The sequence below is a fragment of the Electrona antarctica genome (genome assembly GCF_951216825.1).
Source record: "Electrona antarctica genome assembly, chromosome: 2".
NCBI lineage: Eukaryota > Metazoa > Chordata > Actinopteri > Myctophiformes > Myctophidae > Electrona > Electrona antarctica.
This window is the reverse complement of record NC_136807.1, coordinates 3,635,869-3,661,776: the sequence shown is the minus strand read 5'-3', so window position 1 is coordinate 3,661,776 and position 25,908 is coordinate 3,635,869. Positions and strand designations below refer to the sequence as shown.

The 25,908-nt window shown below is 44.6% G+C and overlaps 1 protein-coding gene across 1 annotated transcript in view; it reads left to right on the top strand.

Annotated features, from left to right (window-relative positions):
• The window catches only part of znf341 (zinc finger protein 341), a gene marked incomplete at both ends in the record, with an annotated part of 27,607 nt that extends 11,498 nt beyond the window's left edge, over positions 1 to 16,109 (top strand). The window contains 6 exons of the mRNA XM_079492013.1: positions 1,148 to 1,359; positions 6,043 to 6,139; positions 9,051 to 9,183; positions 11,642 to 11,753; positions 14,225 to 14,295; positions 15,535 to 16,109. Of these exons, the coding sequence (XP_079348139.1) occupies positions 1,148 to 1,359; positions 6,043 to 6,139; positions 9,051 to 9,183; positions 11,642 to 11,753; positions 14,225 to 14,295; positions 15,535 to 16,109 (1,200 nt within the window). The remainder of the gene's footprint in view (positions 1 to 1,147; positions 1,360 to 6,042; positions 6,140 to 9,050; positions 9,184 to 11,641; positions 11,754 to 14,224; positions 14,296 to 15,534) is intronic.
• Positions 16,110 to 25,908: the final 9,799 nt, after the last annotated feature.

Sequence of the window (25,908 nt, the reverse complement as noted above, 5' to 3'; positions counted from 1 at the left end):
CTGTGTTAGTTGTGGGGTGAAGCTGCCTCACCTACCCAGGCCTGTGTTCGTTGTGGGGTGAAGCTGCCTCACCTACCCAGGCCTGTGTTAGTTGTGGGGTGAAGCTGCCTCACCTACCCAGGCCTGTGTTCGTTGTGGGGTGAAGCTGCCTCACCTACCCAGGCCTGTGTTCGTTGTGGGGTGAAGCTGCCTCACCTACCCAGGCCTGTGTTCGTTGTGGGGTGAAGCTGCCTCACCTACCCAGGCCTGTGTTCGTTGTGGGGTGAAGCTGCAGGTATAAATAGAGTTTGTACCACAGTGTAACTGTTTCCTTTGGCTAATGGCTCTGCCACCCCTCCTTCCTCTGTAAATATACCTGTTGATGCTACTGAGCAGTGGCGTGCACAGACATTTAGAGGGGCAGGTGCTCAAGTGAAAAAAGGGCACCTTGTGCAGCGCGTGGAACCGGCCGGTTGCCTTAATAGTGTGACATTTATAGATTGTGGGGCCTAAATAATATATTAGAAGCTTTTTTGTATCAAGAATTGATCAATGTCACCATGGTCCACATACTGTACACTGTACACGGTACAAAATACGGTACAAAAGGGCACATTGCCAATCAGTCATCAATGGGCAGAAGTGAGTGTTTTTGGAGGTGCGCTGTATAGAGGCCTCTCAACATGCAGGTCAGATATTTTATCAACAGTGTTGAACTCACACAAAGAAAGACTAAAACCACATTGATTTGTGGATATATGCAATATGAAAAAAAGTACAAAACATAATAACGGGGTGAGAGAAAGAGAGACACCATCCTACCACACTGGATTTGTTATAAAGAATAAAATATACATACATACATACGTACGTACGTTAAATGTCTATATCCGCCTTCTGACATTTATTTTACCATTCCCACAACAATATACAGAAAAATGGCATGGCATATTTTGGACATAGTTCGAATGGTGATTAATCATGATACATGTTTAAGCTGTGATTAATCTGATTAAATATATCGATAATTTTTTCGATAAATATATCGATAAAATATATCGTAAATATATCGTTTGACAGCCCATATATATATATATATATATATATCCCGAAAATGTGTGTGTGTGTGTGTGTGTGTGTGTGTGTGTGTGTGTGTGTTCTCCCTCAGGTTTACAAGTGTGTGCTGAAGTCCTGCTCCCAGACGTTTCAGAAGCTGGACCAGTTCCTGGAGCACATCAGGACGCACCAGGAGCAGCTGACGTACCGCTGCCACCTGTGCAGCAAGGTGTTCCCCTCCCTGTTTGAACTGGGCGTCCACCAGTACTCCCACTGCTTCTGCCCTCAGCAGAGCACCACGCGCAAGGAGGCTGCTGTGTACAGGTCAGTCCACCCAGTACTCCCACTGCCAGAGCTGGACTGGGACAAAAATTCGGCCCGCTCATTTTCGCGTGAATTTGGCCCAGAACAGCCCACCACAACCAGCGCGCAGCTAGCAGAAACTCTACCGCCCACTCCCGTCGAGGCACACACAAACAAACAAGCCCTAATACCACCACTTTTACAGAACAACATAAATGATACAAACCAACAGACAACTACACAACCCTTTGTAGAGGGTTTATTTGTCACTCACTGAAATTATACAGTGAAATTATCATGATGGCACTGGCAGAATGGCAGCACGCCCGGACCTTTCCTATTGGCCTGCCTGCCTGTCAAAAGAAAAAAAATCACACCCGTGTGAACTGAGTGGTGCAAGGTCTTATATAGCCTGATCAGCTGTGGTCTGACGTAATGTCAGTGACCATAGTAACCATGCTAATTTTTTTGGGTCCCACGTACAGGTACACACACGTACAGGTACACGGGTACATACATGGGTACAGACAAAGCTGGTTGTTGGAGTGGTTTGCACCACTCAAAAAGGGGAAAAAAAGGGTTTTTTTCTTCTTTCTTTTTTTGAGTGGTGTAAACCACTCCTACAACTGGCTTTTGTTGAGTGGTGTAAACCACTCCTACAACTGGCTTTTGTGTGCAGAAAAAAATGAGCATGGTTGCTATGTTCAAAATAATTTCTGACGTAATTAAATCACACCCGGGTGAACTGGATGACCGTAGCAACCATGCTAAACCAAAGCCAGTTGTGAAATCACATCCGGGTGTGATTTCACACCCGGATGTGAAATCACACCCGGATCTAGGATGTTTCCTAGATCTAGGAAAGTGGTCACTCAGGGGCCATCCAGATAAGGACGATTTCGGTGTTTCTCGGGCAAGTAATTAGCCGATCTGCCCTTTTTGTCACACGGAGACGGCGTTTTGGGGGACTTTAACGGCTAATTTTGAAACTACCTTCCAGAGTGGGAAAGTTTGGAGACGCGACTTTCACGTCTCCGTGTGTACAGCGAATGCCGCCTAATTTGCTGAAACGGTGATGTCATAGTCCCCTCGCCCCCTCCAAACTAACTAGTGTTAATGGTTTATTTCACCATAACCACTTACATATAAGTATCACAGCTATTTTATATTTGCACATAATGTCTATAAATCTCTTCTCCAAAAATAGCCGATCTGCAGCCCGCATGCACGAGCTTGTAGAGGAGCTATTTTTGGAGAACAGATATAAATTATGGTGATTACCAATCCGGAAAGACAAGAAAAAAAACGGATCTTCTACATTATTGTTACTATTAAATGGTGTAGTGTAGAATAGATTGGTATATATATTATATAGGGCTATACAAGATAGGCAGCACAGCCACCGCACGTTCCTCTCAGGCAGGTCTGACTGCGCAGTGCACAGTGCAAAGCATGCATGGACCTCATCAAAGTGCTTCTCTTCTTGGGTGGAAATTAAACATTCTTTGTGTAACTTCAAAACGGCTTTGCATTGAGAGACCACAGGTAGGATAAACACATTGTTTACTGTCCATATTCCTCTATAAACGGACTGTTTTCACTGTTTCCAATTGCTCTTTTTTTATACTTTTGTAGGCTATAGCCTATGTGCAATGATTAGCGCTTTGCTGCCACTGCCAGCAGGTGTAATCAATCTATAAACGAGCAATTATCTGACATTCAGAGGTGTTGCGCACCAGCGAATATATATTCAATCTCCAAAGTCAAACTCATAAATTCACAATGTACCATGCCGCTCCTCGTTGTGAGCTGTATGATGATCTGAGAGAGAGAGAGAGAGAGAGAGCACCCCTTCTCTCGAGCGAGAGAAGGGGTGCGTGCGCTCTCTCTCTCTCTCTCTCTCTCTCTCTGAATGTGTGAATCACTTACTTTGTGCGTGCTGCTAGTTTTCAGAAGAATTAATCCAAGGTTTGTCATATTATGATTTTAAAGTAGGCATCAACTTTAGCTGTGTGCAGAGTGAGAAGCATCACTGCTCTGCAACCTCTGCTGATTAAATTGATATGACCTAGATAGCCTATGTCATATGCGCATCTGAGATAATTAGTTATTTGGCAACACCTGTGTGAAATACCAATAGTATAATTTATAAAATGCTTTCATATTGCCTTAGAATAAGCTTTTTCTTTTTTTTTGGGTGGCCATCTACAGGCCGGCAATATGTACTACAGCTGTATCTTGAAAACGAAGCAGTTTACCGGTCTCGTCTAGACCCGTACATAATTAACATAACCGCAATGTAGACGCAGTAAAGTTTTATATCGTTCACAAAACTTAAGCGGGGAACAGCCCGCGACGTCCTCGTGTAGTGAGGCCCTGAGTTCACCCGGGTGTGATTTCATTACGTCAGACATTACGTCAGACCACAGCTGATCAGTCTATATAAGACCTTACACCACTCAGTTCACACGGGTGTGATTTTTTAATCATGGCGGCCCCCTACGGTCGCGGCCCACCGGGAATATGCCCGTTACGACCTGTGGCCAGCCCAGCCCTGCCCACTGCTTCTGCCCTCAGCAGAGCACCACACGCAAGGAGGCCGCTGTGTACAGGTCACTGAGGTCAGCCACTTGAAAACATCCCATTAAAGGACCACTTCACCACTTTTCAACTTCTCTTCCTATAATTGGTCCTCACTAATGTTCATGATAAAATACCACCATTTTTTCCTACTCAGTCTGTGTCTCATAGGAAGGCTGTGGGCAGTTCGGACACCCGTCCACCAGTGACATCATCGATGGTGAATCCAAGCTAATAGAAACGGCAGGCTTTCTTTTCCTGAAAAGTTGCAATGCAAAAGTTGAAGCCATCGTTCTCACGATAATACAAATCTAAATATATTTAAAAACAAATCTTGTTTAAAAAAAAAATCTGCCTAGTGATGATGTCACTGGTGGACGGGTGTCCGAACTGCCCACAGCCCTCCTACGGGACACAGACTGAGTAGGAAAAAATGGTGGTGTTTTATCATGAACATTATTGAGGACCAATTATATGAAGAGATGTTGAAAAGTGGTGAAGTGGTCCTTTAATGCCTGGCCCAGATCGCTGGGTGCTACACAGTGTAGAAATACTGTAAATTCCCCCCAAAAAAGACATAAACAAAGCATTCAGCAACTTGGGGTCATGTGATCAGTGACATCATGTCGGTGTGCTCTGCAGGTCATGTGATCAGTGACATCATGTCGGTGTGCTCTGCAGGTCAAGTGATCAGTGACATCATGTCGGTGTGCTCTGCAGGTCAAAGAGTACATAGATATATATAAACACTAGATGGCTCAAGGCGGAGTTTCTGACGTCGTTCACCCGGCAGCCATCTTACTTCGGGGCTACAGTACAGTATGTTCAATGGCAGCTCAAACAGAAACAGTCATAACTCGCTCAAATCTTGACGGATTTACAAACGGGTTGGTTTATTACAAACGTTGTCAACGTGGCTATGATTCAGGACGCTTATCTGCTTAATTTATGTTTTTTATATGAACGTCGTATAAAATCATATACGTATGCGGACGTCTCTGACGTTTATAACAAACCAAACCGTTTGAAAATCGGTTGAAAATTGAGCAAGTTATGGTCATTTAAGAGTACATGCCCCATAGACACAATGTTATGTGTCCCGAGGTAAGATGGCCGCCACGTAACGACGTCGCTCTCCATTGGCCAACAGCGCGGGTGAGCTATCTAGTGTTTATATATATCTATGAAAGAGTACACCGATGTGATGTCACTGATCACATGACCCCAAGTTGGGGCCCCCCGTGAAGAATGTGTAACTCCTCTTTTGATCACCCATTACTACTGTTATGGTGCTGAAAGGTTGAAACAAGATGCTGAAACAAATCACGAGTGAATCATTTGTTCATTGTGAACTGAAATCGTACCACTGTGTTTATTACCAAACTGTAAATACAAGTACCCAATGAGAAGAAGAAAAAAACTCCCCGTGACAATTAAAATAACATAAATAAATAAATAATATTCGTCTCTGGTTCTACACCTCCAGTTCTAGGCTAAACAGAAGGGGGGTATTACACAAAGTAAAAAAACATAATCTAGTCCACATTCTACCTGTGTTATTATATAAAGCAGTTAAACTATTATTACATTTTCGCAACATGAGACACCATAATCACATGTTGCACACTTGCAAGCAATATTAAAACTATGATACAAGCTTGACAACTAATTCAATGTCTATAGGGATTTAACTATATCCTCAAGAACAGAACAAAGCTTCCTCATGTCTTTACATCAGGGTTCCCCAATTAATTTTCCTCAAGGGCCATATTTTGACTAGGGTTCCAGGCTGGGGGCCGAGTCCGCACGCACAAGGTCGAGGTCTTGCCCTGAAAATTCATTTTCAGGGCAAGACCCCATTTGAAAAGGATGTCCAGTTTGACATGCATAGGCTACTGACCCCCATTTAATGCCATTTATATCTGGGACCCCCTATTTTTTTATTCTTCCAGGGGCCACAAGGGGGCGCTCCGCGGGCCGCAAATGGCCTGCAGGACGCCTATTGGGGAACCCTGCTTTACATGTACTATTGACCAGACTCATATCTCTGTAGTTTACATGGCGAGTAGTACTAACTACACACGTGTTGTTAATTCATTTTCTTTGCACGACTTTGCTTTGCAGGTGTATGAAATGTCAAAGCAGGTATTCTACTGAGGAGGCTTTGGAACAGCATCTTCTAACAGCTTCACACAACTTCCCCTGTCCCCACTGTCAAAAGGTACAGCGCACGCACGCACGCACGCACGCACGCACGCACGCACGCACATTTAACATCTTTATTTGAATTCACATTTTACAAGAAATTTCTTGAATACAAACAATAGTGGATGCGCAAACTTGGAAAAAAAGCTCTACAACAAGTGCTTCAGGATACAGATCACAGGTACAGAAAGCATCGCCTTCTCCATATATGGCGACTGCCAATCATTGCAGACACTGAACAGAATGTTGCCGATGCCTGATCAGCTCTTGGCTTGGGAATGCCTGCAATCTGCAGGCCCCTCACGACTGATTTATGGACATTACCGAGGCTTCCAAATATGAACACAAGTAGTTTACATCTGTAGCCAAGTTGTATAATAGCATCCTTAAGACGCTGGTACTTAAGCACCTTGGTAAGGAATGCCTCTTCCAGACTGTGGTCACTTCTCTACTGTCCTCATCAACAACAACAATAGCTGGTGTATTAGCTGTGACATCTGAAAAGGCATCATTTTCATTATTGTGCATGAACATGGCAGTTGAAACACGTGAGCGCACGCACGCACGCACACACGCACGCACACACACATACTGTAATACAGTAGAGGCCTTAGTTCAGCTCGTCAGCTGAATTCATTCCTCAAATTAATTATCACAATTGTGAGCTTGTAGATCTGCTATTTTCAAAGGATTTGTATACATTTGAGAACTTGAAATGGGATACGTTTGGTACTTTAGGTACATGATGTCAATACCTTTTGTACTTTTACTCAAGTACATTTTGAATTTCAGAATTTTACTTGTATTTCTGTATTGCAGTATTGACACTTTGACTTAACCCATTTTGGGCGGGAACCCCTTTTGGTGTTTTAAAACATTATGTTATAATTTAGCTATTGAAAAATAGCAGATCTACAAGCTCATAGCGCGGCACCGAGTGGCGCGCTACGAGCTTGTAGATCTGCTATTTTTGAAAAATCGTGAAAATATTTATTTTAGATTTAGAAGATTTTTTTTAAATTTCAAGTTCATGCCTAAATGGGTTAAGTAAAAGATCAGAGTACTTTTCCCACCACTGACGCAGACTAATCTCTCAGGTTGTTGTAATAACTGACTTCCAGGTGTTCCCGTGTGTGAGATACTTCAGACTAATCTCTCGGGTTGTTGTAATAACTGTGACCTTCAGGTGTTCCCGTGTGAGAGATACTTCAGACTAATCTCTCGGGTTGTTGTAATAACTGTGACCTTCAGGTGTTCCCGTGTGAGAGATACTTCAGACTAATCTCTCAGGTTGTTGTAATAACTGACTTTCAGGTGTTCCCGTGTGAGAGATACTTCAGACTAATCTCTCAGGTTGTTTTAATAACTGTGACCTCCAGGTGTTCCCGTGTGAGAGATACTTCAGACTAATCTCTCAGGTTGTTGTAATAACTGACTTTCAGGTGTTCCCGTGTGAGAGATACTTCAGACTAATCTCTCATGTTGTTGTAATAACTGTGACCTCCAGGTGTTCCCGTGTGAGAGATACTTCAGACTAATCTCTCAGGTTGTTTTAATAACTGTGACCTCCAGGTGTTCCCGTGTGAGAGATACTTCAGACTAATCTCTCAGGTTGTTGTAATAACTGTGACCTCCAGGTGTTCCCGTGTGAGAGATACTTCAGACTAATCTCTCAGGTTGTTGTAATAACTGACCTTCAGGTGTTCCCGTGTGAGAGATACTTCAGACTAATCTCTCAGGTTGTTTTAATAACTGTGACCTCCAGGTGTTCCCGTGTGAGAGATACTTCAGACTAATCTCTCAGGTTGTTTTAATAACTGACCTCCAGGTGTTCCCGTGTGAGAGATACTTCAGACTAATCTCTCAGGTTGTTGTAATAACTGACCTCCAGGTGTTCCCGTGTGAGAGATACTTCAGACTAATCTCTCAGGTTGTTTTAATAACTGTGACCTCCAGGTGTTCCCGTGTGAGAGATACTTCAGACTAATCTCTCATGTTGTTGTAATAACTGTGACCTCCAGGTGTTCCCGTGTGAGAGATACTTCAGACTAATCTCTCAGGTTGTTTTAATAACTGTGACCTCCAGGTGTTCCCGTGTGAGAGATACTTCAGACTAATCTCTCGGGTTGTTTTAATAACTGTGACCTCCAGGTGTTCCCGTGTGAGAGATACTTCACACTAATCTCTCATGTTGTTGTAATAACTGTGACCTCCAGGTGTTCCCGTGTGAGAGATACTTCAGACTAATCTCTCAGGTTGTTTTAATAACTGTGACCTCCAGGTGTTCCCGTGTGAGAGATACTTCAGACTAATCTCTCATGTTGTTGTAATAACTGTGACCTCCAGGTGTTCCCGTGTGAGAGATACTTCAGACTAATCTCTCATGTTGTTGTAATAACTGTGACCTCCAGGTGTTCCCGTGTGAGAGATACTTCAGACTAATCTCTCAGGTTGTTGTAATAACTGTGACCTCCAGGTGTTCCCGTGTGAGAGATACTTCAGACTAATCTCTCAGGTTGTTTTAATAACTGTGACCTCCAGGTGTTCCCGTGTGAGAGATACTTCAGACTAATCTCTCAGGTTGTTGTAATAACTGTGACCTCCAGGTGTTCCCGTGTGAGAGATACTTCAGACTAATCTCTCAGGTTGTTTTAATAACTGACCTCCAGGTGTTCCCGTGTGAGAGATACTTCAGACTAATCTCTCAGGTTGTTTTAATAACTGTGACCTCCAGGTGTTCCCGTGTGAGAGATACTTCAGACTAATCTCCCAGGTTGTTTTAATAACTGTGACCTCCAGGTGTTCCCGTGTGAGAGATACTTCAGACTAATCTCTCAGGTTGTTTTAATAACTGACCTCCAGGTGTTCCCGTGTGAGAGATACTTCAGACTAATCTCTCAGGTTGTTTTAATAACTGTGACCTCCAGGTGTTCCCGTGTGAGAGATACTTCAGACGCCACCTCCCCACACACGGCGTCGGCGGCAGGTTCAAGTGTCAAATCTGCAAGAAAGCCTTCAAGACGGAGCACTATCTGAAGTTACACACTAGGATTCACTCAGGTATTGAACTTACTCTAACCAGCTATCATGCCTACACCTGTTTACATATACAACATTTTGCACTTTGCCCAGGTTTAAGTACATATAATGCACTGTTCAAGTGATTTATGCCTTGTGCCTATTTTGCTATTTCACTTTGCTATTTTGAGCACATATATTTTTCAGCCAATGATTGTGCCTTTTGGACTTTGCCTTACAAGCCATGCTACCTCAAATATATGGAACAACTGTCTTTTATTTAAGAAGGGAGATGTAACATACTGCATGTATTTACCACCACATGGTGGCACTGTAGCACAGACTACCTGTTACCTGTTGCACACTGGTATAGTCCCGCGAGACTTCAGGACGGGAGTTCATGCTAGGATGAGATCCAAGATGGCGGAATAAACAAACCTATGCTGTTACACACGTCTTGTGTTTATTGATATAAAAGGTTTACAAACCAACCAAAGGGTAAACTAATACAGTCTACATACAAACCTCGCACCTTTCAATTGGCTTGTGGCCTATATCAGTGGTTCCCAAACTTTGTCATGTCAAGGACCCCCAAATTGACACTAATTAGCCCCGCGGACCCCCATTTGAAAAGATATGCCAGGGACCCCCGTAAGAGAAGATGTTTATGTCTCTAGCAGAGATTCTCAACCCGTTTAATTTCAAGGACCACCAGTTTGACATGCATTAGTCTACGGACCCCCATTTAATGGCATTTCTATCTCTGGGACCCCCAATTTATATTATAAAATCAGTGCTAATTTAACTCTGAGAGCGTAGAAATGGAACCAAATGGACCCGTTAGGGTTCATTTGGTTCCATTTGTACACTCATAAGGGTCCATTTGGTTCCAAATGATAATTTATCTGGGTCCCCCCTGGAACTCCCTCAAGTACCCCTGGGGGTCCCCGGACCCCACTTTGGGAACCACATTAACACTTTACCACCCATATAGGAGGTTTCCAGCATAGTCTGTCTCTGTTGTCTCTTGGAGTCTGTCTGTTATCTGGTGGAGTGTCTGTTATTGTTATTGCGAACGCAGTGAGCATTTACTATGAGACCCAGCAGATCACGTCTGTGTGTGTGTGTGTCTGTGTGTGTGTCACGCTGTAACACCACCCGCCCACCACCAGAGGGCGCAGCTGTATCACACACAAAAACACACACACACACACACACATGCACGCACACACACGCACGCACGCACGCGCACACACACACACACACACACAAAAAACTTAACTTAAAAAAAAACTTAACTTAAAAAAAAACGTAACTTAAAAAAAAACGTAACTTAAAAAAAAAACGTAAAAAGGAAAAACGCACACACAAAAAACTTAACTTAAAAAAAAACTTAACTTAAAAAAAAAACGTAAAAAGGAAAAACGCACACACAAAAAACTTAACTTAAAAAAAAACTTAACTTAAAAAAAAACTTAACTTAAAAAGGAAAAACGCACACAAAAAACTTAACTTAAAAAAAAAACTTAAAAAGGAAAAACGCACACACAAAACTTAACTTAAAAAAACTTAACTTAAAAAAAAACTTAACTTAAAAAAAAAACTTAAAGGAAAAACGCACACACAAAAAACTTAACTTAAAAACAAACTTAACTAAAAAAAAAATTAAACAAAAAACTTAAAAAAAAAAAACCTAAAAAAGAAACACGCACGCACACATACACACACTAAAAAAAACTTGAAAAAACATTTAATTTAAAAAAACTTAACTTAAAAAAAACCTTAAAAAGTACGTAATTTATTCTAATTGTTGTTATTGCAATTTACGAGCTGCGTTCGCTTCCCGCGTTTGCGCGTCTTACTTGTAATACAGTAAATACAGTAAATGTGGGGGCACGGTGGCACAGTTGGTAGTGCTGTCGCCTCACAGCTAGAAGGTCCTGGGTTGCTGTGGGCGCTGGTCGGCGTGTCTCCTCCTCCGCGTCATCAGTGCCCATACCCAAGGCGGGGTTGGCGAAAGGGTCTTTCTGTGTGGAGTTTGCATGTTCTCCCCGTGTACCCTAGGGTAGGTACCCTCACAAAAAACATGCAGTAATCCTGGTCTCTAAACTGCCTCCCCCTGGCCAGCCGGGGTGCCTGATGGAGGGGAAAGGAACTGGTTGGAATAACGTGTTCCTTCCACGCGCTACGTCCAACCAGGGAACCCCCCCCCCCCCCCTGTCAGGTGTAAAGGAGCAACTTGGACACTCAGGCATGAAGGAAGCATGAGTTCAAGTCCGTTGCTCTCCCCATGTCCCCCATATATGGGGACTAGGTTGGTGGAGGGTGTGTAGAGCCCATGATCACATTAGATAATTGACACAGGGGTGAAAAATGGGTTACAAAATTGTGGGATAAAAAAATAAATAATAATAATACAGTAAATGCATTAGAATGATGCAGCTAAATCCAAGCAACAACTACACATCATTTGAATTGTGAAACTGTCCTTGTTCTGCAGGTGAGAAGCCATATAAATGTTCCCTCTGTGATGCAACCTTCAACAGGAAGGATAAAGTGAAAAGACACATGCTCATCCATGAGCCCTTCAAGAAATACAAGTGTCCTTTCAGGTGAGATTTGAGTTAACCCATTCTGACCTGAGATCAGATTCTAAAAATGTCTTCTACATCCTGACAGTTTTCTGAAAAAGCTATGTTTCTATGTCACGGCCGGGCTCCACCAGGCGCGTCAGCGTAGCGTCTCCGTCACCGTCAGGGAATGTTCCCTTTTTAATCAATGAAGGGTGGCTCCACTGCCCGCGTTGACGGAGACGCGACGCGTGCATTAAAATTGAACCGGTGCGTTTTTTGACGCGACGCAGACGCAACGCAACGCGTCCGGTGGAGCCCTGGCGTTACGGCCGGGCTCCACCGGGTGCGTCAGCGTCGCGTCTCCGTCACCGTCAGGGAATGTTCCCTTTTGAATCAATGAAGGGTGGCTCCACTGCCCGCGTTGACGGAGACGCGACGCGTGCATTAAAATTGAACCGGTGCGTTTTTTGACGCGACGCAGACGCAACGCGTCTGGTGGAGCCCTGGCGTTAGTCGTTCTTCGATTTTTCAAAAATAGCAGACCTACAAGCTCGTAGCGCGCCACTCGGTGGCGCGCTATGAGCTTGTAGATCTGCTATTTTTCAATAGCTAAAGCATAACATAATGCTAACACCAAAAGGGGTTCCCGTTATATTCGTTACATTCATCTGAGCTGAAGATGACTCTGATAAATGTGCTGTGGGAAAAAAGAAGGGAAAAAAAAGCTTTGTTTTTTTCTTTTGCTGTTTGTCAGGATAGTTTACAACATAAACCTGGTGAAAACATTGTTCACATACAGTAGATATGACATCTAATCCTCGCTCAACACTGCTGGCTGTTGACGGTTGATCTTCATGTTAACTGTACAGTATAGAGCGTCGCAGTCCCGCCCCCTTTCATGACGACGCCATGGGCACAGGAAATAATTCCCAATGCATTTTCCCCATAGACATTTCGTAAAGTATTTATTTAAAGACCTTTTAAGCGTCGTACAAAGCCAACTCGAGTCGTGACAAATCATGACAACAAACACAATATTTTGGACCAAACAAATAATTACAAAGAAGAAAAACAACAACAAAAAAAGTGTTGTAACCTGCCGTTTTTTTCTACTTTCTAATTCTTTGTTTGGCCCAAAACATTGTGTTTATTGTCATGATTTGTCACGACAAGAGTTGGCTTTGTCCGCGGCGTAACCGTCTTTAAATAAATACTTTCTGAAAAGTCTATGAGGAAAATGAACAGGGATTTATTTTCCGGGTCTCACGAGAGGGGGCGGGACGGCGACGCTCTATATGTCCCGGTTTCATGTTTTTCAACCACCACTGGCTCAAGTTGTATGAGAAACAAATGACAAGGAACTGAATGAAGAGTTTGTTTTCGGTGTTGAAAGACATGAGGAGAAGAAGAGTCTGTTCTGCAGATCATTTAGAAAATATTATCCGATTTAGCAAAAACATGGTTAATATACTGTTACAATTAAAAAATATATGTTCTGCTGTCTGCATTGAAACTTTGGTCAAACATGTTCAATAATACAGTCACAGCTACAGCTTGAACATTAACCCATTTTGACCTGAGATCAGATTCTAAAAATGTCTTCTACATCCTGACAGTTTTCTGAAAAAGCTATGTTTCTATGTCAGTGGTTCTTAGATTTTTCAAAAATAGCAGACCTACAAGCTCATAGCGCGCCACTCGGTGGCGCGCTATGAGCTTGTAGGTCTGCTATTTTTCAATAGCTAAAGCATAACATAATGCTAACACCAAAAGGGGTTCCCGCCCAACACACGCAAGGCATCCAGTGCATCAGACGAAGCGTTTGTGTTTGGACATTAGGCCATTATATACACTGCCTTAAAGGTGAATTTCAGACTAGAAGGCTTTCTTAACTTTATTTGTAGTTGTTACGTCCCCACCAAAGAGGTCCAGGTGTTATTTTGTGTGCAAAAGCGCATTATTGGCTATTTCCCCTACCATCTTTTGGTATATATATCCTCTCTTCATAATGTAAATAGTATCCCTAGCGGCACACTTTACTACTTATTTCGATGGAAATAAGCGAATTAGCACTAAAACCCAACCCCCATTGAGGGCTTATGGTAGGGGAAATAGCCAATAATGCGCTTTTGCACAAAATAAGACCTGGGCCTCTTTGGTGGGGACGTAACAACTACAAATAAAGGTAAGAAAGCATTCTAGTCTGAAATTCTCCTTTAAGCTTAAATTTCATTATTTCCTTTGAATTTCTTTTACTGGTATTTATTTTCACTTAACAGCCCATTCTGGACGGGAACCCCTTTTGGTGTTTTAACTAAGCATTATGTTATACTTTAGCTATTGAAAAATAGCAGATCTACAAGCTTGTAGGTCTGCTATTTTTTTTAAATCGTGAAAATGCTGCACGAATCTTTGGATATATATTCTTTTAGAAGACTTTTTTATTTTATTTTGACGTCAGGCCTAAATGGTTTAATTGTGTCTTTTTCTGTCTTTTCTGTTGTGTTCAGGACTCATGTAGGTTGCACTAAAGAATTCAACAGACCAGACAAACTGAAGGCCCACATTCTGTCTCACTCTGGTGAGTGAACGCGCTTCAGGTCTTATTGGGTTATTAACAATAATAATATAATATACTAAGATAACTCTGATGTCATCGACTGGCCTCAGAGTACTTTTTGTGCGTGTCAATTTCACCTGCACAGTAACACGGGCAATGCTGGTCTCCCTACTATGAAGAAATGTATAGTATACTATATATATAGTACTACTGGAATAAATGCAGAAATATAATGACCCTGGTCCATTGTTGGTCCTTGTCCATATAATGACCCTGTGGTCTATTGATGGTCCTTGTCCATATAATGACCCTGTGGTCCATTGTTGGTCCTTGTCCATATAATGACCCTGGTCCATTGTTGGTCCTTGTCCATATAATGACCCTGTGGTCCATTGTTGGTCCTTGTCCATATAATGACCCTGGTCCATTGATGGTCCTTGTCCATATAATGACCCTGTGGTCCATTGTTGGTCCTTGTCCATATAATGACCCTGGTCCATTGTTGGTCCTTGTCCATATAATGACCCTGTGGTCCATTGTTGGTCCTTGTCCATATAATGACCCTGGTCCTTTGTTGGTCCTTGTCCATATAATGACCCTGTGGTCCATTGTTGGTCCTTGTCCATATAATGACCCTGGTCCATTGTTGGTCCTTGTCCATATAATGACCCTGGTCCATTGTTGGTCCTTGTCCATATAATGACCCTGGTCCATTGTTGGTCCTTGTCCATATAATGACCCTGGTCCATTGTTGGTCCTTGTCCATATAATGACCCTGGTCCATTGTTGGTCCTTGTCCATATAATGACCCTGGTCCATTGTTGGTCCTTGTCCATATAATGACCCTGGTCCATTGTTGGTCCTTGTCCATATAATGACCCTGTGGTCCATTGTTGGTCCTTGTCCATATAATGACCCTGGTCCTTTGTTGGTCCTTGTCCATATAATGACCCTGTGGTCCATTGTTGGTCCTTGTCCATATAATGACCCTGGTCCATTGATGGTCCTTGTCCATATAATGACCCTGGTCCTTTGTTGGTCCTTGTCCATATAATGACCCTGGTCCATTGTTGGTCCTTGTCCATATAATGACCCTGGTCCATTGTTGGTCCTTGTCCATATAATGACCCTGGTCCTTTGTTGGTCCTTGTCCATATAATGACCCTGGTCCATTGTTGGTCCTTGTCCATATAATGACCCTGGTCCATTGTTGGTCCTTGTCCATATAATGACCCTGGTCCATTGTTGGTCCTATTCCAGGTATCAAACCCTACAAGTGCTTGTTCTGCCAGAAAGCGTTCAGCCGCCGCGCCCACATGCTGGAGCACCAGCAGTCCCACACCGACAACTACCGCTTCCGCTGCTCCGCCTGCAACAAGGGCTTCACCCGAAACAGCTACTACCGAGACCACAAATGTCCCGCCAGCGCGGCAGGGGGCGGGGCCGGAGAGGAGGATGAGGAGGACGACGACGAAGAGGAGGAGGAGGAGGAGGACGAGGAGGAGGAGAGCAGCACGCCACAGGGCGGGGAGGAAGATGGCCAATCGGTGAGGAAGAGGCCGACGAGAAAGCGACGGAAGCGCAGAGCGGAGGGAAGCGCCTCGGACGAGGACTACACTTCAAAGATGGAGGACGAAGGCTCTGAGACCGAGCAGGAAGGGGGCGGGGGGAGAAGAGAGGAGGAGGAGGAGGAGGATGACGAAGAGGAAAGCGTGCGCGAGGAGACCAGGGTGGCGTTGACCGCCGTTCCCACTGGCGGGCGGACGAAGGGAGGGGAGGTAGAGGAGGATGTTCAGACAGCGCAGAGCGTTGACAGAGGAGGGGAGGGGAGGTAGAGGAGGATGAAGGCTTGGATGTTCAGACAGCGCAGAGCGTTGACAGAGACTGTATGGATGTTCAGACAGCGCAGAGCATTGACAGAGACTGTATGGATGTTCAGACAGCGCAGAGTGTTGACAGAGACTGTATGGATGTTCAGACAGCGCAGAGCGTTGACAGAGACTGTATGGATGTTCAGACAGCGCAGAGCATTGACAGAGACTGTATGGATGTTCAGACAGCGCAGAACGTTGACAGAGACTGTATGGATGTTCAGACAGCGCAGAGCGTTGACAGAGACTGTATGGATGTTCAGACAGCGCAGAGCGTTGACAGAGACTGTATGGATGTTCAGACAGCGCAGAGCGTTGACAGAGACTGTATGGATGTTCAGACAGCGCAGAGCGTTGACAGAGACTGTATGGATGTTCAGACAGCGCAGAGCGTTGACAGAGACTGTATGGATGTTCAGACAGCGCAGAGCGTTGACAGAGACTGTATGGATGTTCAGACAGAGCAGAGCGTTGACAGAGACTGTATGGATGTTCAGACAGCGCAGAGCGTTGACAGAGACTGTATGGATGTTCAGACAGCGCAGAGCGTTGACAGAGACTGTATGGATGTTCAGACAGCGCAGAGCGTTGACAGAGACTGTATGGATGTTCAGACAGAGCAGAGCGTTGACAGAGACTGTATGGATGTTCAGACAGCGCAGAGCGTTGACAGAGACTGTATGGATGTTCAGACAGCGCAGAGCGTTGACAGAGACTGTATGGATGTTCAGACAGCGCAGAGCGTTGACAGAGACTGTATGGATGTTCAGACAGCGCAGAGCGTTGACAGAGACTATATGGATGTTCAGACAGCGCAGAGCGTTGACAGAGACTGTATGGATGTTCAGACAGCGCAGAGCGTTGACAGAGACTGTATGGATGTTCAGACAGCGCAGAGCGTTGACAGAGACTATACAGCAGACATGTTTATAGCGGGAGCTGTTTGGCTGGACACTTAAAGGAGAATTCCATACTAGAAGGCTTTCTTACCTTTCTTTGTAGTTGTTACGTTCCCACCAAAGAGGTCCAGGTGTTATTTTGTGCAAAAGCTCCTCATTGGCTATTTCCCCTACCATAAGCCCTAAATGAATTACATTGAATTGAATGGGGCTATGGGGTGTTGTGCTAATTTGCTTATTTCCATCGCTCAAAATTATTATTTATTTTGTATATATCCATAATGTAAATAATATCCCAAGTGGCACACTTTACTACTTATTTCGATGGAAATAAGCGAATTAGCACAATACCCCATAGCCCCAATTCCCATTCAAATCAATGCAATTCATTGAGGGCTTATGGTAGTGGAAATGGCCAACAAGGAGTTTTTGCCTGGACCTCTTTGGTGGGGACGTAACAACTACAAAGAAAGGTAAGAAAGGTAAAAAAGCCTTCTAGCGTGGAGTAATGTACCCTCCGTTGTGCGACGTTGTCGCCTGCCATGCGATAAATCAGTGGTTCCCAAACGGTGTGCCGAGACACACTGGTGTGCCATGACTCATGTTGAATTGTGTCTTGGGATTTTAACCACACATTTCACAAATGATCAAAAATAGTGAATTTAGCCGGCTATTTTCACTATGGATACAGGTGTGCCTTGAGATTTCGACCTGCCCATTACGGTGTGCCTTCGTCACAAAAAGTTTGAAAACCACTGCAATGGAGCATAAATTAAGATTAATTTATGAAGTTGGTTGGAAAAAGAACAATCCAAATCTACACCTATGTCTGGCAAAGCAGACTGTATTTGTTTTAAATTAAAACAACATTTAAAAGATTAGCCAGTTTAGTTTCGTTTTTTAACTTGATAAGTCAATGGTTATGTTTGTGAAAACCTGTTACCTCAGTGTCTTCATGGGCAGGAATATCTGTCGGGTCAGAAATGCTGATGATTTGGTCTCTAGATGAAACTGCTTCTCTGTGAACAGTACACGGCAATGTCCAGTGTTAATTCAACACTGCAAGTATGAAATCTGAACCCATTTGACTGTATATAGATTATAGTACATACTGTATATTCTTGTTTATTTATTCATTATTATTTGAATCATGTGCAATGAAAAATAAAAACATCTTTTGTTTTTAAATGTATGATGAATCAGATGCCAAATTTAATTTCTTCCCCCAATGTGACCCCTGGATGTAACCCCTGGATGTGACCCCTGGATGTAACCCCAGGATGTGACCCCTGGATGTGACCCCTGGATGTAACCCCTGGATGTGAGATGATTTCGACATTCGAGATCATGCATGTCAATCCGTTTAGTCACACTATATTGTGTTTCTGACGACATTTGATTTACCTGCCATAGTGTCAACCCCTTACCCCTGTGTGGGATCTGTGGTTAGACTGGCATAGTGTCAACCCCTTACCCCTGTGTGGGATCTGTGGTTAGACTGGCATAGTGTCAACCCCTTACCCCTGTGTGGGATCTGTGGTTAGACTGGCATAGTGTCAACCCCTTACCCCTGTGTGGGATCGGTGGTTAGACTGGCATAGTGTCAATTCCTTACCCCTGTGTGGGATCTGTGGTTAGACTGGCATAGTGTCAACCCCTTACCCCTGTGTGGGATCTGTGGTTAGACTGGCATAGTGTCAACCCCTTACCCCTGTGTGGGATCTGTGGTTAGACTGGCATAGTGTCAACCCCTTACCCCTGTGTGGGATCTGTGGTTAGACTGGCATAGTGTCAACCCCTTACACCCCTGTGTGGGATCTGTGGTTAGACTGGCATAGTGTCAACCCCTTACCCCTGTGTGGGATCTGTGGTTAGACTGGCATAGTGTCAACCCCTTACCCCTGTGTGGGATCTGTGGTTAGACTGGCATAGTGTCAACCCCTTACCCCTGTGTGGGATCGGTGGTTAGACTGGCATAGTGTCAACCCCTTACCCCTGTGTGGGATCTGTGGTTAGACTGGCATAGTGTAAACCCCTTACACCCCTGTGTGGGATCTGTGGTTAGACTGGCATAGTGTCAACCCCTTACCCCTGTGTGGGATCTGTGGTTAGACTGGCATAGTGTCAACCCCTTACCCCTGTGTGGGATCTGTGGTTAGACTGGCATAGTGTCAACCCCTTACCCCTGTGTGGGATCGGTGGTTAGACTGGCATAGTGTCAACCCCTTACCCCTGTGTGGGATCGGTGGTTAGACTGGCATAGTGTCAACCCCTTACCCCTGTGTGGGATCTGTGGTTAGACTGGCATAGTGTCAACCCCTTACCCCTGTGTGGGATCTGTGGTTAGACTGGCATAGTGTCAACCCCTTACCCCTGTGTGGGATCTGTGGTTAGACTGGCATAGTGTCAACCCCTTACCCCTGTGTGGGATCTGTGGTTAGACTGGCATAGTGTCAACCCCTTACCCCTGTGTGGGATCGCTGGTTAGACTGGCATAGTGTCAACCCCTTACCCCTGTGTGGGATCTGTGGTTAGACTGGCATAGTGTCAACCCCTTACCCCTGTGTGGGATCTGTGGTTAGACTGGCATAGTGTCAACCCCTTACCCCTGTGTGGGATCTGTGGTTAGACTGGCATAGTGTCAACCCCTTACCCCTGTGTGGGATCGGTGGTTAGACTGGCATTTTCACCGATACCGATATGACCCGATATGACAAATAAGGGCCGATACCGATACTTTTCCCGATACCGATACAGTATCGGGAAATCTCTAACTACTGTATATACATACATAAAAAGTAAAACATATATTTATGTTTATGTTTGCAAACAACATAGCCGATCTACAAGCTCACATTGTGAGCATGTCGGGATACCAATTTCATCCAGTCAGAGAGAACTTATACAGGATAGGATAGACAAGGATAGGATAGGATAGGATAGGATAGACAAGTGAAACTGGAAGTGATGAAACCAATAAATGAGCAGACAACCCATATCCTGGTATCTTGGTGGTACAACTCATATCCTGGTATCTTGGTGGTACAACTCATATCCTGGTATCTTGGTGGTACAACTCATATCCTGGTATCTTGGTGGTACAACTCATATCCTGGTATCTTGGTGGTACAACTCATATCCTGGTATCTTGGTGGTGTAGCGAATCTTGTAGACCAGACCCATTGCAAGATGCTTTACTCTGTCGTCAACCCTAAGCCATGCCAGCCTGTCAAAAATGGGCAGGGGTGAGGTGGGATCGGGGAGTGAGGCCAAGTAGTAGCCAAACCAGATTGTTTTGGGAAGTCTGGAGCCTTGTTCTAAGTGGTACCAAGTGGTGCATATGGTGTAACATTGTACAAGGGCTCCTGTTAGGGTCTTCAAGGTGTTTGTGTTGACCAGTGTATAGGAATCTTGTTCTTTGGTTGACTTTTTTGATTACGTTGGTAGCCATTTTATCACTGGGAAGATTTGCCTCCAGGATGTAACCTAGATTTAATCTTTTCGTGTGATAATATTGTCACCCACTCTAACCAAGAAAGCATCTGCCTTGCTGAGATTACTATTAGATCCAAAGAAAATGGATTCTACGGAGTGGCCATGGAAAGGAAAATAAATGAGTGGCCAAGGAAAGAAAAATTAATTATTTGTGGTGGACAAATACTCACATATTCAAAAGTACAACTATGCATTGCTTTTGTAGCACCCAGCCAGTACCCAGCCCACAACAGCCCTGCCAATTGGGACAGGTTGTGCGTCGGCCTGGCGAGTAGGAGACTGGGGTTCAATCCCCGCTCCTGTGCATCACTACACTTTATTGGAATTTCCTCTAATTGGATTTTTTGAGTGGTGTAAACCACTCCTACAACTGGCTTTTGTGTGCAGAAAAAAATGAGCATGGTTGCTATGTTCAAAATAATTTCTGACGTAATTAAATCACACCCGGGTGAACTGGATGACCGTAGCAACCATGCTAATTTTTTCTGCACAAAAAAAGCCAGTTGTGAAATCACATCCGGGTGTGATTTCATTACGTCAGACATGATTTCATTACGTCAGACAGACCTTACACCACTCAGTTCACATGGGTGTGATTTTTTATTATACAATAAAAAAACGTTTCAAACAGTGACAGTAGCAAATATATACAGTAGAAACTCACAACACACTCAATGGTTTGTGAGCGACGCGTGTAGATCTGCTATTTTCACTGTATTTGAGATTGGGCATACGTTTCAGTCCCAAGAGTCCCTTCCTATAGTGGAGTCAAAAGCACAATGTAGCGGACTGAAAAAAGTAACAAATCACACCCGTGTGAACTGAGTGGTGCAAGGTCTTATATAGCCTGATCAGCTGTGGTCTGACGTAATGTCAGTGACCATAGTAACCATGCTCATTTTGGGTCCCACTCCCACGTACAGGTACACACAACGTACAGGTACACACATACATAGACACAAAGATACAGACAAAGCTGGTTGTTGGAGTGGTTTGCACCACTCAAAAAAAAAGAAGTTATTGTCCACCACTGCTTGCTCGTGTATAAGTGTATAAGTATATCTTTTTGACCAAATCATCTGTTGTTTCGACATTAATTCCCCCCCCCCCCCCAAGAAAGTCTGCATGCCCCGCACCATGACGTCATAATTGCAGCAACACTGGGCGCCCCTCACTTCACACAAGTGTGATTTTTACATGCGCAAGCAGAGCGCAAGTACTGTTTTCGGCTGTGTAACACTGTATGTACGTGACTCCTTCAGCCAATCAGCGTTTGTGAATTTCCTGTGACACGCTCGGCCAATCAGGGATTGTGTATTGTCTTTGGTGGCGTCGTTCGGCCAATCCAATCAGGGATTGTGCGTTTTTGGTGGCGTCGGTCAGCCAATCAGAGCGTAATTAAGTTGGCAGCTTGCTGCGTATGTCGGTGGCCCCTCGACCGATTGGATCGGATCCGTGTGTTGGTGGTGTCGCTCGGCCAATCAGGGATTGGGTGATGACGTAACTACCGGTATGTATGTTTATCTAGAAACGGACATAATTATGTGGATAACAAATTTGAGTTTCAGTTATATAGGGAACTTAAAATACGGTAAGTTGCGAGCTCTGCTTGCGCACAAGTAGGCCAAGTAAAACAAGTTGGTAGCTCGACAGAGTGCATTTCTAGTATTTATTATTCCGTTGGCTGCTGTTGTTCTCCGAGAACACATTTTTCTAGTTCTTTTCCATCTTCAACTCATGTTTTTTTCCCCTTCTGTTGCCGATGGTAAAGATTGCTGCCAGTTACCACCCCGTTTTTTTTTTTTTTGTTCTCTTGTCTCTTTTCTATCGCCAGCTCCCAACTGATGTTGTGAGGGAGTCGTGACTGCTCCAGACCGTACTGAATAACTGCTAGTTTGCACAAGGACTTAAGACTAGGACTTGGATCTAAAATGAACAAGTCATCTGCATTGTTTCGGGGATTGGACCCATGATATCCTCCAAAGATAATGATGCGATCTCCCACCATGCAACAGCACATCTCATAAAGCTGATATGGGCTTTTCCACTTGGACTTAACCTTCTTCCAGGAGAAGGTCTCTGGATTGAATTTCCACAGATCATTCAAGTCCTGCTTCCAGCCACCAAATATGTACAGCTCTCCATTGTAGGCAAAGGCTGAATGACCCCATCGATATTTTGGATAAAGCTGTGCAGAAGGCGACCTCAGCCAGGTCTCTGTCTCTGTGTCAAACACTCTCATCTTGGTGTATCTAGCATTTGTCCCACAGCCCCAGAGTACAAACATCTTTCTCTTGATTAAGGTGGCAGAGTGAGTACATGCAAAGCAGTCCCTATTGTTGGTGTTAATTAAAGTCCAGACAATTGTGGTGGTGTCCAACTTGTAGATCTCATCGTATTTCACATACTTACACCTACATCCTCCGTAGATATACATGACATTGCCCAAGGCACACGCCGAGTGGTCAAACCTCGCCTCTGGAACGGTTCCATACATCTTAGGTCTGAACCAACTGTGGGTGTTGACATCGAATCCATAAAGAAAGTTGCAGAAGGGCCTGGTGTACCCACCCCAGATGTAGACAACATCTCCTATGAGCACAGCTGTGTGGCCCCTGCGACTGGAGGGAACCTCGAGGGGACGTTCTCTCCTATTCCATTTGTCACTGGTGGCAGCTTGCTCCACCGTGAAGACACACTGTTGAAGATCTGCACAACAATCTGATCAGTGTCGTTTGTATCACTGTACCCTCCAAAGGAGTACACATAGTGGCTCACTGCTACAGCACAAGGTTTGTATCACTGTACCCTCCAAAGGAGTACACATAGTGGCTCACTGCTACAACACAAGGTTGTATCACTGTACCCTCCAAAGGAGTACACATAGTGGCTCACTGCTACAGCACAAGGTTTGTATCACTGTACCCTCCAAAGGAGTACACATAGTGGCTCACTGCTACAACACAAGGTTGTATCACTGTACCCTCCAAAGGAGTACACATAGTGGCTCACTGCTACAGCACAAGGTTTGTATCACTGTACCCTCCAAAGGAGTACACATAGTGGCTCACTGCTACAACACAAGGTTGTATCACTGTACCCTCCAAAGGAGTACACATAGTGGCTCACTGCTACAGCACAAGGTTTGTATCACTGTACCCTCCAAAGGAGTACACAGTGGCTCACTGCTACAGCACACGGTTTGTATCACTGTACCCGCCAAAGGAGTACACATAGTGGCTCACTGCTACAGCACACGGTTTGTATCACTGTACCCTCCAAAGGAGTACACATAGTGGCTCACTGCTACAGCACAAGGTTTGTATCACTGTACCCTCCAAAGGAGTACACAACACATAGTGGCTCACTGCTACAGCACAAGGTTGTATCACTGTACCCTCCAAAGGAGTACACATAGTGGCTCACTGCTACAGCACACGGTTTGTATCACTGTACCCTCCAAAGGAGTACACAGTGGCTCACTGCTACAGCACAAGGTTTGTATCACTGTACCCTCCAAAGGAGTACACATAGTGGCTCACTGCTACAGCACAAGGTTTGTATCACTGTACCCTCCAAAGGAGTAAACATAGTGGCTCACTGCTACAGCACACGGTTTGTATCACTGTACCCTCCAAAGGAGTACACATAGTGGCTCACTGCTACAGCACAAGGTTTGTATCACTGTACCCTCCAAAGGAGTACACATAGTGGCTCACTGCTACAGCACAAGGTTTGTATCACTGTACCCTCCAAAGGAGTACACATAGTGCCTCACTGCTACAGCACAAGGTTTGTATCACTGTACCCGCCAAAGGCGTACACAGTGGCTCACTGCTACAGCACAAGGTTTGTATCACTGTACCCTCCAAAGGAGTACACATAGTGGCTCACTGCTACAGCACAAGGTTTGTATCACTGTACCCTCCAAAGGAGTACACATAGTGGCTCACTGCTACAGCACAAGGTTTGTATCACTGTACCCTCCAAAGGAGTACACATGGTGGCTCACTGCTACAGCACAAGGTTTGTATCACTGTACCCTCCAAAGGAGTACACATAGTGGCTCACTGCTACAGCACAAGGTTTGTATCACTGTACCCTCCAAAGGAGTACACATGGTGGCTCACTGCTACAGCACAAGGTTTGTATCACTGTACCCTCCAAAGGAGTACACATAGTGGCTCACTGCTACAGCACAAGGTTTGTATCACTGTACCCTCCAAAGGAGTACACATAGTGGCTCACTGCTACAGCACAAGGTTTGTATCACTGTACCCTCCAAAGGAGTACACATAGTGGCTCACTGCTACAGCACAAGGTTTGTATCACTGTACCCTCCAAAGGAGTACACATGGTGGCTCACTGCTACAGCACAAGGTTTGTATCACTGTACCCTCCAAAGGAGTACACATAGTGGCTCACTGCTACAGCACACGGTTTGTATCACTGTACCCTCCAAAGGAGTACACATAGTGGCTCACTGCTACAGCACAAGGTTTGTATCACTGTACCCTCCAAAGGAGTACACATAGTGCCTCACTGCTACAGCACAAGGTTTGTATCACTGTACCCGCCAAAGGAGTACACAGTGGCTCACTGCTACAGCACAAGGTTTGTATCACTGTACCCTCCAAAGGAGTACACAATGCCTCACTGCTACAGCACAAGGTTTGTATCACTGTACCCTCCAAAGGAGTACACATAGTGCCTCACTGCTACAGCACAAGGTTTGTATCACTGTACCCTCCAAAGGAGTACACAGTGGCTCACTGCTACAGCACAAGGTTTGTATCACTGTACCCTCCAAAGGAGTACACAATGCCTCACTGCTACAGCACAAGGTTTGTATCACTGTACCCTCCAAAGGAGTACACATAGTGGCTCACTGCTACAGCACAAGGTTTGTATCACTGTACCCGCCAAAGGAGTACACATAGTGGCTCACTGCTACAGCACAAGGTTTGTATCACTGTACCCTCCAAAGGAGTACACATAGTGGCTCACTGCTACAGCACAAGGTTTGTATCACTGTACCCTCCAAAGGAGTACACATAGTGGCTCACTGCTACAGCACAAGGTTTGTATCACTGTACCCTCCAAAGGAGTACACATAGTGGCTCACTGCTACAGCACAAGGTTTGTATCACTGTACCCTCCAAAGGAGTACACATAGTGGCTCACTGCTACAGCACAAGGTTGTATCACTGTACCCTCCAAAGGAGTACACATAGTGGCTCACTGCTACAGCACAAGGTTTGTATCACTGTACCCTCCAAAGGAGTACACAGTGGCTCACTGCTACAGCACACGGTTTGTATCACTGTACCCTCCAAAGGAGTACACATAGTGGCTCACTGCTACAGCAC